Genomic DNA, 15,837 nt, shown 5'->3' on the forward strand with positions numbered 1-15,837 from the left:
CCAGAACAATTAAGCAAAAAAGAAGGAGGAGGAGGAGGAGAAAAAGGAGAAGCATTTATATCAAAAAGGAAGATGTAAAACTATCCCTGTTCATAGATAACATGATTTTATATATAGAAAACCTTAAAGACTCCACTAAAAACTGTTAGAATAAATGAATTCAGTAAAGTTGCAGAAATAAGTTACATTTCTATACACTAAGAATGAATTATCTGAAAGAGAAATGAAGAAAGCAATCCCATTTACAACAGCATTGAAAACAATAAAATACTCAGAAATAAGTTTAACTAAGGAGGTGAAAGATCTGTACACTGAAAACTATAAAGCACTGTAGAAAAAAGATTGAAGAAGGCACAAATAAATGGAAAGATATCCCATGTTCCTGGACTGGGAGAATTACTATTGTGAAAATGTCCATACTACATAAAGAGATAATGCAATCCCAATCAAAATTCCAATGACATTTTTTATAGAAATAGGAAAAACTATTCTAAAATTTGTTTGGTATTACAAAAGACTCTGAATAGCCAAGGCAATCCTGAGAAATGAGAACAGAGCTGAAAGCATGACAATGCCAGATTTCAAGAAATATTACAAAGCTATAGTAATAAAAACAGTATGTTACCACCATAAAAGCATGCACATAGATCAGTGGAACAGAATACAGAGCACAGAAAGAAGTCCACATATTTATGGCAGATATTCAACAATGGTGCCAAGAACACACAATGGGGAAGGAATGTCTCATCAATAAATGGTGTTGGGAAAACTGGATATCTATCTACAAAAAAAATGAAATTGGATCCCTACATTACACCACTCACAAAAATTAACTTGAAATAAATAAATAAAAATTTATATATAAGACCTGGAACCATAAAACTCCTCGTAGAAAACACAGGGGAAAAGATCATTGACATTGACCTCTAGGTAATGATTTTCTAGATAAGTTACCAAAAGCACAGGCAACACAAACTAAAGTAAACAAGTGGGGTTATATTAAACTAAAAAGCTTCTGCACAGCAAAGGAAACATCAATAAATTTAAAAGATAACCTACAGAATGGGAGAAATTTGTAAACTATATATCTAATAAGGGACTAATATCCAATATATATGAAAAGCTCATACAACTCAATAGCAAAAAAAAAGATAATTCAATTTAAAAATGGGCAAAGAACCTGAATAGACATTTTTCCAAAGAAGGCATACAAATGGCCAAAAAGTACGTGAAAAGGTGCTAACATCACTAATCATCAGAGAAATGCAAATCAAAACCACAGTGAAATATCATCTCACACTTATTAGGATGTCTTTTTATCAAAAAGACAAGAGGTAACAAATGTCGGTGAGGATGTAGAGAAAATGGAACACTTATCTACTGTTGGTAGGAATGCAAATAAGTACAGCCCTATAGAAAACAGTATGGCCGTTCCTCAAAAAATTAAAAGTAGACCCACCATATAATCCAGCAATTCTGCTTCTGGGTATATATCCAAAAGAACTGAAATTAGTATCTCAAAGGGCTATCTGAATCCCAATGTTCATTACGGTATTATTCACATTATCCAAGATATGGAAACACCCTGTGACTATCAATGAATGAACGGATAAAGATGTTTTACACACACACATGCACACACATGTATACACACACACACACACACACACACTGGAATATTATTTATCCTTGAGAAAGAAAGTAATCCTGCAATTTGTGACAACATAGATAGACCTTGAAGGCATTATGCTAAGTGAGATAAGTCAGACAGAGAAGGACAAATACTATATAATATCACTTCAATGTGGAATCTAAAACAACTAAACTTATAAAAACAGAGAGTAAAATGGTGGTTAATAAGGTCTCAGGGGTGGGGAATTGGGAAGGTGTTTAAGGGTACAAAACCTACAACTCATCAATAAATAAGTTCTATAGATCTAATGTACAACATAGTGATTGTAGTCAATAATATTGTATTATAAACTTTAAAGTTGCTAATAGACTAAACCTTAACTGTCCTCAACACAAAACAATGATAATATGTGACATGATAAAGGTGTTAGCTAATGCTACTGTAGTAATAATATTGCAATATACAAATGTATCAAACCAACATGTTGTACACCTTAAACTTACAAAATGTATGTCAATTATATCTCAATTTTTTAAGTGTTTTTTTATTCTTGCTCTGATCATGTCTTTGTACTACTCATAAACTTTCCATAACTTTTTGTGGTTTACCAAATAAAATCCAACTCCTTAGCCTGGCATTCACACCCTGCTGTAAATCTTCAATCTGTCCCCAATCTACTTTTACAGTTGCAAATTTCACTACTTCTCCTTCTGACCAGAAATCATAGCCAAACCAGATTACTCACCATTTCTGAGTACTCCCCATGTTTTCATTTTCCAAGCCCAGTGATTCCCATAAGTGGAAAAGTCTAGCTAAAGATTCAGCACAAGGGTTGCCAGGTATATACTGGGAAGGGAAAGAAACACACCTGGAATTCAATAATACACATTCTAACATCATTACCAAAGCTGATTAAGAGAAGGCACTGATTTTTGGCTAGAATATGTCCAATCCATCTCATAAAAACAGCTGTCCTTTTCTTAAATAGCTTCTATAGACTGGTAAAGAAACTAAAGAAGTATTGGCTTGAGGCACACCCACTCAACATGTGACCAAGTTTTTTATACTTTCAAGTAACTAAAAGCCACTACTTTATACAGACTCCACAAACACACAGGAAGATTTGACTAATATATGTTGTAAATGACTAAAAAGCAAGGTACTAGATCTTAGATATATGAATCTGTATGTGAAAATAAGCAGACCTGCCCCAACTTAAAATGGGTTGTGTTCCAAAGCTTGCAAAGATTAGAGATACTCTCTTCCTTTGAAACAATTCCATATAAAAGGTGGTTTGTTTTCCAGGCAAAGTTACACACGTCTTTATTTCTCATAATTTATCTGAATGATTGTAACCATATTACCAATGCATAAGCACTATTTCAGCAATATTTATGGCTAAAACCATTATGTGGAGAAAAGAATTATGACACAAAAGAAGGGAAAACTGCAATACTAGAAATTTTTTCTTCCCCACTATTATTTACTCTCTACCCACTCCCATGGCCACCAACTCAAATATCTCAATCCAACCTGGTGGCTGGTATCCTTACAAAGGAAAGTCCTGATGTTCATTACCTCAACCAAGAGATTACATTTAGCATCAGTAATATTGAGACAACCTTGCCTTATGACATGATGCAATAGGAAGTCATAGCATCACCTACCAAGGATTTTTTATTCTGAATTCAAATGCCCATCCATGGCCTGTGTCACAAATGCAAAATTTCTAGTTGAAAAGGGAAATGTATTTCTTATTCTTCCAGGCCCTATAAGAAAATTACACCTGCCCCATCTTAGGAAGGGCCAGTCAGTCATGTGGCTGAGATATTAAGTACTCAGAGACTGAGGGCTTACTATATGTACCTAAAGCTCATGTACATAAAAGAAAAGGGCATGTGCTTACTTCTTAAATAAAAATGACCAAATGTATGAAAAGCCATATGTTGTTGCAGTTAATAGCAAGGACTCTAGAGCCAAGATGTCTGGATTTCAGTCCTGGTCCTGACACTTTCTAGCTGTGTGAGCTTTGGCAAGTTACTTGACTTCTCCATACCTCCATATTTCATTTGTAAAACAAGGATAATAGCAGCAACTAGCTAGCAGCTATGATATGAAAATTTTATGAATTAACATATGTAAAGGACTTAGAATCATGCTAGGTACATAGTAAGAATTATTTAAATACAAGCTTGAAACTAGCATAATGGAATATGAAAACTAAATAAAAAAGTCTCCAAAGAAGACATACAGATGGCCAATAGACATATGAAAAAAAGCTCAAGGTCACTAATAATCAGAGAGATGCAAATTAAAACGACAATGAGATGTCACTTCACACCTGACAGAGACGCTATCATCAATAAATCAACAAACAACAAATGCTGACAAGGATGTGGAGAAAAGAGAACCCTTGTGTGCTGTTGGTGAGAATGCAGACTGGTATCGTCACTGTGGAAAATAGTGTGGAGTTTCCTCAAAAAATTAAGTATGGAACTGCCTTTTGATGCAGCAATCCAACTTCTGGGAATATATCTTAAGAATCCTGAAACATCAATCAGAAAGAATATATGCATCCCTATGTTCATAGCAGCATTATTTACAATAGCAAAGATCTGCAAACAGCCCAAATGCCCATCAGAAGATGAGTGGATAAAACAGCTATGGTATGTTAACACAATAGAATACTACAAGGTTGTAAAAAAAGAAAAAGTTGTTCTTACCTTTTGTAACAGCATGGATGGATCTGGAGAATATTATGCTAAGTGAAATAAGCCAGTCAGAGAAAGACAAATACCATTTGATTTCACTGATATGTGGAATCTAATGAACAAAATAAACTGACCAAAAAAAATGGACCCAGAAGCATGGATACATGGAACAGACTAGCTGGTGCCCAAGGGGATGGGGGTGAGGGTGACTAGATAGAGAAGGTGAAGGGACTAGCTAAAGCACATATATGCCTACCCCATGGACAGGGACATTAGTTTGGTGAAGGCTGAGGAAGGGGGAGGCAGGGGTGGGTGAAGGTGGGAAAAAGAGGGGGAAAGGAAGGATGCCTGCAATAATGTGCAAATTGAAATTTTTTAATAAAAAATACTTGAAGAGGTAAGGTTCATGTATTTAGAACTTCCATCTTATTTAGAACATCTACCATTGCCCAATGAAATCAGATACATGAAAAGTTGATAAAACAGAATTAATCTGTTTTTCCAGACTGGGGTAAAGAACAAAAAGGGTCTCATGGGCCAAGTATCTAAAGACATATTAGTCCAGTTCTATAGCCCTATGCCCAGAGATGGAATGACTCAGAGTACATTAAGATAATCAATCCTGCAAAAAAAATTAGGAACAAATCTTAATGCTTCCAAGAATATGGGACAGTAACCAAATGTGAAACAACAACAGAAAGCAAGTATTAAATAATAAAATATACTTTGTAATACTGAAATATTTCAAGGCTAAGGGGATCATTTCTAGTAATGATATTCCTTTAATGAAATTGGATTTTAAAGTTAAAAGTTCAATATAGCTGAAGAACACAGAATTTGGTGACAGGAGGACTAAGAAATAAGGCTGACAAGATGGGTAGAGCTTAGGTCATAATGGGCCTTATAAAATCATGTTAAGAAGTTTAGATTTTAATCTGGGACAATAAAATCCATTAAATTACTCTAAACAGTGCATGACTTAATATGCACTGTAGAAGAAAAACTGGCTACAGAGTGACAGTTACTGTGGATGGGAGCAAGATTTTAGGAAGTAAAAAAATCAAGTAGAGACTCTTGTAGTAGTCTAAATTGAAGAAAACATTATATTAAACTAGTGTTGTATCAGGAAAGTTGGAAAAAAGTAGATGAATCCAAGGGATGTGGGAGGTAGAAATGACATCTTGGTGATTGACTCAATCTGAAGAGTAAAGGGTAGAAAATTGACCAAAATGATTCCAAGTTCCTAGCTTGAGCAACAGGATACATGGTGGTTCCATTAACTAAAACATGGAAAAAGGGAAGAGAAATGTATTATGTTTGCTTGTTGATTGTTTTTAGAGTTGAAGGAGGGAGATGGAGATAATGAGACTATTTTTGGACATGCTTAGTTTAAACAGTTTATGAAATAGCCAAGTGAAAATGTTCAATATATAGTTAGAATCAGAGATCTGACACTCAAGAGAAGTTAGGAACAGTGACTGACATAAGAGTCATTGGCACACATATATAAGGTAGCAATGTGATGGGGATGGATGAAATCGCTTGGAGTCTGTGTAGTGAAAAAGAGCACCTAGTTAAAAAGCAAGGAAAAAAATACCACCACCATCACCTGAGCAATGAACAGTGGAAAAGAAGATTAACAGATTACGAAAGATTTTTATATCACAAAAGCTGTGATATAGCTGTAGAGTATTATAGAAAATATTATAGAAAGCATAGCCATAAAAGTATAAAGAAACCCAGGATAGTATTCACTATTAGTAGTATGATCAGATCTCTTACTGGGCCAGTGAAACCATTCCCCTACTATGTCAGAGTATTACCATTTGCTGAAAGGAGCCTTGAAGGTTATACCTTCCTCCAATCAGTCTTTAGGCAATGACTGATTGATGTGAGGCTACAAAAGCCCAAGCCCATTGCCTCAAAGTGGGCCAAATCTATAGTGTCATTCATGCTCCATGTCTCCCTGCAGGGTCAAATGGAAGCTACACGTTAAGTGAAATCATGCTTTTGCTTTATTTCTTCCCCTTCCCAACTCACTTCCCTTACTTCCATATAAATTTCTCTGAGAGCGCTCTCTCAATAAATCATTTACTTAAGAATCCTTGTCTTGGGCCCTTCCTCTAGAGAACCTAATCTAAGAACTAGGGCATTGTGGTATCTCTGAAGTCAAACAAAGAATTATGTTTAAACTTACATTTATTTTGTGCATATACATGGATGTTTTATTTCATAATAAATAGGAGTCAAGGAAGGAGAAATGAGTCAACAAAGTTGAATGTTGCTACATGGTACTAAAGAAATTAAGTTATAGCCCAGCCAGGTGTGGCTCAGCGGTTGAGCATCGACCTAGGATACAGACGATTGGGGTTCGATTCCCGGTCAGGGCACGTGCCCGGGTTGCAGGCTCAATACCCAGTCAGGGGCGTGCAGGAGGCAGCCGATCAATGACTCTCTCATCATTGATGTTTCTATCCCTCTCTCTGCCCTTCCTTTCCTCTCTCTGAAATCAATAAAGATATATTTTTTAAAAAATAAAAATTAAGTTATATAAGAACAGAGAAGTGCCCATTTTAGCAACAAAGCCAACATAGGCCATATTGGTTGCATAAGTTGCCTTAGAATTCTGGCACTGGAAGTCAAACAGCAACAGGAGAGCAGAGTGAGAGGCATATAGAGAAAATAAAGAAAACTGCTTCTTCAAGAAGGATGACTGTAAAGAAGAGGAAAGATTTAAAGTACTCCCGGGAGGAAAGATTTTGAAATTTAAGATGGAAGATTGATTGCATTTATTTTTTTATTATTAATATTTTTTTATTCAAAATATTACAGAGGTCTTTTTTCCCCGTTGACCCTATCCACCCCGCACCCACACCCCTCCCCAGTCCCTCACCACAGCATTGTCTCTGTCTTTGGGTTATGCATATATGCATATAAATTCTTTGTTTAATCTCTCCCCACAAACCCACCCCCCCACCCAACTCCCCACTTTCCCTCTGAGATTCATTAGTCTGGTCTATGCTTCCATGTCACTGAATCAATATTGTTCATCAGTTTATTAAGTTCTTTAGATTGCACATATAAGTAAGATGATGTGATGTTTGTCTTTATCTGCCTAGATTATTTCTCATAGCAGAACATTCACCAGGTGCATTCATAGTGTTCCAAAAGGTACGAGTTCAAACTTCTTTACAGCTGCATAGTATTTGATGGTGCAAATGTCCCACAGCTTTTTTATTCACTCCTCTACTGATGAACACTTGGACTGTTTCCAGATCTTAGCCATTGTAAATTGTGCTGTTATGAACATAGGGGTGGATATATTCTTTTTGATAAGTGTTTCTGGATTCTTAGGATATATTCCTACAAGTGGAATCACTGGGTCAAAAGGCAGGTAAATTTTTAATTTTTTGAGGAAACTTCATACTGTTTTCCATAACGGTTGCACCAGTCTGCATTCCCACCAACAGTGTACCAGAGTTCCCCTTTCTCCGCATCCCTGCCAGCACATGTCATTTGTTGTTTTGATGATGGCAGCCATTCTTACAGATGAGAAGTGATACCTCAATATGGTTTTAATTTGCATCCCTCTGAAGATCACTGACAGAATTTTTTTATATGTCTCTTGGCCAACTGTATGTCTTCATTGGAGAAGTGTCTATTCAGGCCCTTTGCACATTTTTTAATTGGATTGTTTGTCTTCCACTTGTTGAGTTGTATGAGTTCTTTACAAATCATGAGTTGAATGAGATTAACCCCTTATCAGATACATCCTTGGCAAATATGTTCTCCCAGATCGTGGGGTTTCTTTGTATTTTGAGGCTGATTTCTTTTGCTGTGCAGAAGCTTTTTAGTTTGATGTAGTCCCATTTGTTTATCTTTTCTATTGTTTCTCTTGCCCTAGGACATATACCACTGAAAATTCCACTATGTGAGATGTCTGTGACTTTACTCCCCATGTTTTCTTCCAAGATTTTTATGGTTTCACAATTTACATTTAAGTCCTTTATCCATTTGAATTTATTCTTTTGTATGGAGTAAGTTGATAACTTAGTTTCATTTTTTTTGCATATACCTGTCCAATTTTCCCACAACCATTTATTGAAGAGACTCTCTTCACCCCATTTTATGCTTTTGCCTCCTATGACAAATATTGATTGTCCATAATTGTTTGGGTCTATTTCTGGGATCTCTCTCATGTTCCATTGATCTATATGTCTGTCGTTGTACAAATACCATGCTGTTTTGATTACAATGGCTTTGTAGAATAGTTTGATATCTGGTAAAGTGATCCCTCCCATTCTGATCTTCTCTCTCAAAATAGCTGCAGGTATTTGAGGCCTTTTAGGTTCTATATAAGTTTTTGGAATAATTGTTCTAGCTCTGTGAATTATGATGTTCATAATTGAATAAGAATTGCATTGAATCTGTAGATTGCTTTGGGTAGTATGGACATTTTAATGATGTTAATTCTTCCAATCCATGAACACGGCACATTCTTCCACTTCTTTATATCTTCCTCTATTTCTTTTTTCAGTGTCCTGTAGTTTTCCAAGTACAGGCCTTTTACATCCTTGGTTAAGTTTATTTCTATGTATATTATTCTTTTAGTTGTAATGGTAAGTGGTATTGTTTTTTAAGTTTCTCTTTCTGGGAGTTCATTGTTGGTGTATAAAAATGCTATTGATATCTGGATGTTAATTTTGTATTCACCTTGCTGAATTCATTTATAAAATCTGGTAGAACTTTGGTGGAGTCTTTAGGATTCTCTATGTACAATATCATATCATCTGCAAATAATGACAGTTTTACTTCCTCCTTTCCAATTTAGATACCTTTTGTGCTTTCTTCCTCTCTGATCACTGTAGCAGGGCTTTTATTATAATGTTGAATAAGAGTGGTGAAAGTGGACATCCCTGTATTTTTCCTGATTTTAAGGGAAATGGTTTTAGTTTTGCCCACTGAGTATGATGTTGGCTGTAGATTTGTCATATATGGCCTTTATTATGTGGAGGTATGAGTTTATCAAACTACCACATTGCCGAGAGAGTTTATCAAAAACGGGTGTTGGATTTTGTCAAATGCTTTTTCTGCATCTCTTGATATAATTATATGATTTTTGTCCTTCATTTTGTTTATGTGATGTGTCACATTTATTGATTTGCGAATATTATACTAGCCTTGCATTCCAGGAATACATCTCACTTGGTTGTGGTGTATGATCTTTTTAACTTATTACTGGATCTGATTTGCTAATACTTTGTTGAGGATTTTAGCATCTATGTTCATCAGGGATATAGGCCTGTAATTGTCTTTCTTTGTAGTGACTTTATCTGGTTTTGAGATTACAATAATGCTGGCCTCATAAAAAGATTTTGGAAGTGTTCCCTCCTCTTTAATTTTCTGGAATAATTTGAGGAGAATAAGTGTTAATTCTTCTTTGATTGTTTCATAAAATTTGCCTGTAAATCCATCTGGTACTGGACTTTTGTTTGCTGGGAGTTTTTTAAATTACTGCTTCAATTTCATCAGATGTTATTGGCTCATTCAGGTTTTTTGATTCCTTCTGATTCAGCTTTGGAAGATTGTATATTCCTAGGAATTTTCCCATTTCACCCATGTTGTCCTGTTTATTGGCATATAGTTGCTCATAGTATTTTCTCATGATCCTCTGTATTCTTGTTGGGTCAGTTGTTTTATCGCCTCTTTCATTTCTGATTTTAATTATTTGGGTCCTCTCTCTTTGTTTCTTGGTTAGTCTGGCTAAAGATGCATCAATCTTATTTATCTTTTCAAAGGACCAGCTCTTGGTTTCATTGTTTTTGTGTTGTCATTTCAGTCTCTATGTCATTAATTTCTGCTCTGATCTTTATTATTTCCTTCCTTCTACTTCCTCTGGACTTTTCTTGCTGTGCTCATTCTAGTTCTTCTTTTAGGTGTTGTGTTAGATGGTTTAGCAAAGCTTTTTCTTGTTTCTTGAGGTATTGTACTGCTATGAACTTTCCTCTAAAGACTGTCTTTGCTGGGTCCCATAGATTTGGGGTTGTTGTCTGTTTTGTGTGTGTGTGTGTGTTTTTGCCCAGAAAGTGTTTGATTTCTTCTTTGATTTCATTAGTAGCTCATTCATTAATTAATAACATGCTATTTAGCCTCCCTGTGTTTGAATATTTTTGAGGTTTTTTTATAGTGGTTTCATGACATTGTGATCCAAGAGGTTGCCTGATATAATTTCAATCTTCTTGGATTTACAGAGACTTCCATGTGCCCTAACATGTGGTCTCTTTTTGAAAATGTTCCATGTGCACTTGAGCAGAATGTGTATTCTCCTAATGTGGGGTGAAATGTTCTATAAATTTCAATTAAATCAATTAGATCTAGTGTGTCATTAAAGGTCTCTGTTTCCCTGTTGATTTTTTAACTTGATTATCTGTCCAAAGATGAGAGTGAGGTGTTAAAGTTCCCCACTATGATTGTGTTGCTGTCAATCTCTCCCTTAAAGTCCACCAAGAAATTTTTTATATATTTAGGTGCTCCTATATTAGGTGCATATATATTTATAATGCTTATATCCTCCTGCTGGATTGATCCCGTTAGTATTATGTAGTGACCTTCTTTGTCTCTTGTTATTGTCTATATTTTCCAGTCTATTTTGTCAAAGTAAGTATTGCTACTCCAGCTGTTTTTTTGTTTCCATTTGCATGGAATATTTTTTTCCATACCTCACTTTCAGCCTGTGTGAATCTTTTGCTCTTAGGTGGGTCTCTTGTAGACAGCATGTATTTGGGTCCTGTTTTCTTATTCATTCAACTACCCTATGACTTTTGATTGGACCATTTATTCTATTTACATTTAAGGTTACTATTGATATATACTTTTTTCCCCCAATTATGCTAAGTGAAATAAGCCAGGCAGAGAAAGATATATACTTATTTAATGCCATTTTTCCCCTTTATGCTGATGTACCTTCTCTCAACATTTCTTCTTATTATTATTTCTTCAACTCCTTTAGCCTTCTTCTGTCTGAGAAGCTCTGTATTTCACTTGCAATTTTAAATTATAGCCTAGCTTGATAAAGCAGTCTTAATTGCATGTTCTTGCTTTTCATTACTTTGAGAACTTCATGCCACTCCTTTCTGGCCTGAAGTGTTTCTGTTGAGAAATCTGCTGTCAGCTTATGGGTGTTCCCTTGTAGATTATTGCTTCTCTCTCTCTTGTAGCCCTTAATATTCTCTCTTTGTTTTTAACATTTGCATTTTAATTATGATGGGCCTTGGAATGGGTCTCTTTGGGTCCCTCCTGTTTGGAACCCTCTGTGCTTCCAGAACTTGTATGACTTTCTCCTTCATCAGCTTAGGGAAGTTTTCTGTTATTAGTTCTTTCACCAATTTCTCTATTCCTTGCTCACTTTTCTCCCCCTCTTGTATCCCTATGATGAGAATGTTGTTTTGTTACATGTTATCCCAAATCTCCCTTAGATGGTTCTCATGCTTTTTACATGTTTTTTCTTTTTCTGCTCTAATTGAGTGGTTTTTTTTCTTCCTCATCTTCTAAGTCACTTATTCTATCCACTCCTTCATTGAGCCTGCTTTTAATTCCTTCCAGCACATTCTTGATGTCAGACATAGTATTCTTCATTTCTGCCTGGTTCCTTTTGATGATATCTAACACTTTCTCATGTTTTCAGTAAGTTCCTGGACCTTTCCATTAAGCCTCTTGCTGTTCCCATTAATTTTTTGAGCATCTTTATAACCATTACTCTGAACTCTATTTCTGATAATTTGCTTAACTCCATCTCATCAAGGCCTTTTTCTGGTAATTTTTCCTTTTCTTTAATTTGGAGGTTTTCTTTGTCTCCTCATTTTGGAGGCTCTTAGTGTTTGTATCTGTATATTAGATATATTTTTGTCTCTCAGTCTTGTGGGGTGGGATTACGTAGTGTATGTTCTGTGGATCCCAGAAGTGTGTTTTGCTTATACTTGTGAGCTATTTCCTTTAGTCATGTCCCTACTGTGGGAGACCCTTTTGTGGGTTCTTTGGGCTTTCCTGTTGTGATTGGGTCTAGATTGTTGTTGACCCATTCTTGGGAGGACTGTCCTCTGAAGTTGGCTAACTATGTGGCTCAGCACCAACCACGTCATGTGAGCTGTTGTACAGGTGCTGGCAAGGCAAAACAAAACACAACCAAACTAGCAGGAAATAAATATCCTCACAATCACAATGAAAACTTCACAAAGAAAGGAGAACAGGGATCAAAGAAAGGAGAACAAAGCCAGAACACAAATGCTAAAACAAAAACAAACAAACAAAAACAGACAAACAAAAAGAGAGAAAGAAAAGGGTATTATTGCTAATAGTAAAGAAAAATTAAAAATAATAATAAAATTAAAAGTAAAAAATAGAGAAGTTACTTGGAGATAAAAAAGGCAAAGAAAATATTCTGAAAGAAGGGCAAGGATAAAATTAAGGATAGAGCATTGGAGTAGAAAAATATTTGAAAAAGAAAAAATAAAAATAAAATAAAGAGACAAAGAGAAACAAACAAACAAAAAAACAGGAGGACAGAGAATAAAAAGGAAGAAAAAAAAAGTTATGCCAATGGAAAAAGAAGAGAAAGAGATAACCCAAGAGCAGGGAGAAAGTCCAGTAAAAGATATCAGGGAAACAATAAAGAAAAGCAGTAAACTTACTGGTTATAATGATAATATCCTAGCAGTGAAACAGAGAAAATCAAGAAAATCTTGATAAAAAACAAAAATCAAAGCAAAGCAAACTACAAAAAAAGCAAAACAAATTTTAAAAACTTAATTAATAAATTAAAAATCAATTAAAAATTTAGAAAGAAATTTTTTTCCTATTTTCTCTTTTTTCTAAAAAAAAAAAAAAAAAAAAAGTCAGATGAGTTGCATCTGGGCAGCTTATGTTGTCTGAGGCTTACTGTTTTGTATGCTGATTTTGGTTCTCCTGGGAGGTACTTGTGCATCAACCAATGTCAGGAGCTATCTAGGTTTGTCTCTTGTGTCCTTAGGTAGTTGGCTATTCTGAAGCTCTCTATGGACCACCTCCAGTTGTCAGCTATTTTGCTTCCCACTTATGGTGGCCTGAACTTACTCTAGAGTCTTCTGAAGAGTCTTTAGGGTGCAGGCTGGCTACTGTAGCTCAGAATATTGCTGCGCTTACTTAGATGTTTCCCTGTCAGGCACTCACTGTGGGGAAGTAAGTCTCTGCTTCAGGGCCAACTCCTCAGTCTCTACTCTAGCCTCCAATTCTAGTTCCCTGTACTGTGGCCTGCTGCAGGTTCTGATCTAATTCAGCCTGTTGCTTTTTCTGTTTGGGCAGGTTCAGAGGCATTGGCTCAGTGGGTTAGATTTAAAATAAATTCTGGTGAGCACTTTGCCTGTCCAGCCTCTAGAAGGAGTTTTCAGCTTTTCCTCCTTTTCCCAAACAATAGTCTCTGAGAGTCTTATTCTTGTATTGTCATCCTTTGAGGTGTTCTCCCTTCTCCCTCAAGACTGTTCCCTACAGGGGATATCTGGGCCTTCAGTAAGCTGAATCTTTCCCTCTCTTATTGAGGATGGTGTTCCTAGCTTGCAGGAGAGATAGATTTGCTCCACCCCTCCTTTCCCATATCTAGTTGGCTGATCTCACAGGGCACTCAGTTCAAACTCTCCACAATGCAGACATAAATCCCAGCTTTTGCTAGTCTGTCTCCCCAGTGCAAGCCAGGAAGGTGGATCTCCTTCCCTTTCAGCAATCAAAAATTCAAAAATTTTCAAAGCATCACACAGGCAGAGAACCCACCCTGTGAGGTCCTGGTGCCCTCACTCCTCAGAACCAAGCAGGAAAGGTCACAAAGTCAGCCTAATGTTGGTTCCCTGCACAGCTGATCTTAGTAAAACTGGGGCAGCTCCTTGCACACTATCCTGGTTCCCCTCAGAGAGGGTCAAAAATCCCTGAATTACCACTGTCTGCTCTGGTGGCTTTAGTTTGATCCACCCCACCAGCAACTCTGGTGCCTGGAGACTCACTCTGCCCCACTGGTGGCTCAGGTCCCTCTCTGATGGTAGTAGGGCTCTTTTCCCCTTCTCCACACCACACAGTTCAAATGCTTTCTGGGGTTTTACACAATTCCTTACAGGAAAGCAGAGTTTCCTTGTATGTTGCTGCTCAGTGCAGCCCTCTGGACCCTTTCTATTCGGTAGTCACACACTGTGGGACAGCTTGTCCCAAGGTGAGCAACTGGGGTGAAAGACTCCAGTCCGGTCTGCTGTCATTAGACACATTGTTTCACTGGGAATGTGCAGTCCCCTCCATGCTGGCACAGTGTTCCCCTAGCTGCCTCTGCCTGCCTTGCACAGGCTTTCTTTCCCTTCTCCTCCACTCAGGGTTTGAGATCCTATCTTTTGGATGCCAGTCCACACTCCCAAGTGGAGGGAGCTTTGCAGCCTCTAGCCCTCTATCCTCAGAGCCGAGCACAGGTTTCAGGGGAGACTCTCCCTTTCCATGCCCCCCTCTTACCAGACTTTACGATGTTTCTTCAGTGCTCCCTACTCAAAATATGTCCACTCAGGTATATTTCTCTTGTTTTTCCAAGCTGGTTATGCAGTATTTTAGTGGTAAATTGAGTCCACGGCTGGGAGCAAGGGTGCTCTGCTTCTTGTCAGAGTTCTGCCATCTTCCCAATCCTCTTTTGATTGCATTTAAATGTTAATAGGACAGAGCCAATAAAAAGGACAGGTTGAAGATGTAAGACATGTTGAGAGCAAAGGACTGGACAGTATTGCTTTTAAGGTGTTACAGAGGGAATTCAAACATGGGCTAAGGAGTTTCCCAAAAGATCTTTTTCTATCTTGAAATTTTAAAAATGCAATGCACTATCTAGTATCAAGGACCAGAGCACTTTAGTTTATCTGGGGAAAAAATTAAAATTTTTTTCTCCAAGTCAAGAATTTATTAAAGGATTCTTTTGCTCTAGGAGTTAAGTGTTCTTACCCGCCTAAATCTTGCTTCACAAAATCCCCAGGCTCTTGTCGTCTTGATTCCCCTTGACCAGTTGTTTCAGGGAGAATATTAATCAGGAAAAGAAGCCCAAGGCCAGTCATGTAGAAGTGACTCAATTGTGTGATTATCATCTTCTTAGGCACCAACTTGGAGAGTCCTGTGAGATCCATGTTGAAAGAAAGAGGAAGGGGAAAGAAGTAGACAAAGGGAAGGAGAAAGATGAAATTTCAAAAAATATTTTATTTAACTCTGAGTCATTTAAATTCCTAGTATCTAAATTAACTTCCTAGTCATTTAACTTCCTAGTATCTAGTTACTAAATGCTTAATGGGAAAATTCCCTTTTTCCAGTTTATCAATGTCACTAAAATTCACTCCCAACCTACTCCTCTTTAAATATACTAGAGCCCATCCAAATAAAGGTAATGTAAAGAGCTCTAAATCAGTAATTACTAGTCTTAGGTTTCAGTTCCATTTCTTTCCCTGTCTCCCTATG

General features: G+C 36.7%; 1 protein-coding gene across 3 annotated transcripts in view; it reads right to left on the reverse strand.

Moving 5' to 3' along the window:
• Window positions 1-15,837, reverse strand: part of GABRA3 (gamma-aminobutyric acid type A receptor subunit alpha3) — a 369,596-nt gene that overhangs the window by 180,533 nt on the left and 173,226 nt on the right. For all 3 annotated transcript variants that reach the window (XM_016214085.2, XM_016214084.2, XM_016214086.2), the window contains exon 2: window positions 15,334-15,499. In XM_016214085.2, coding sequence (XP_016069571.1) covers window positions 15,334-15,473 — 140 coding nt within the window. In that variant the 5' untranslated portion in view covers window positions 15,474-15,499. The remainder of the gene's footprint in view (window positions 1-15,333; window positions 15,500-15,837) is intronic.

Source organism: Miniopterus natalensis, chromosome X, assembly GCF_054644295.1.
Source record: "Miniopterus natalensis isolate mMinNat1 chromosome X, mMinNat1.hap1, whole genome shotgun sequence".
Lineage (NCBI taxonomy): Eukaryota > Metazoa > Chordata > Mammalia > Chiroptera > Miniopteridae > Miniopterus > Miniopterus natalensis.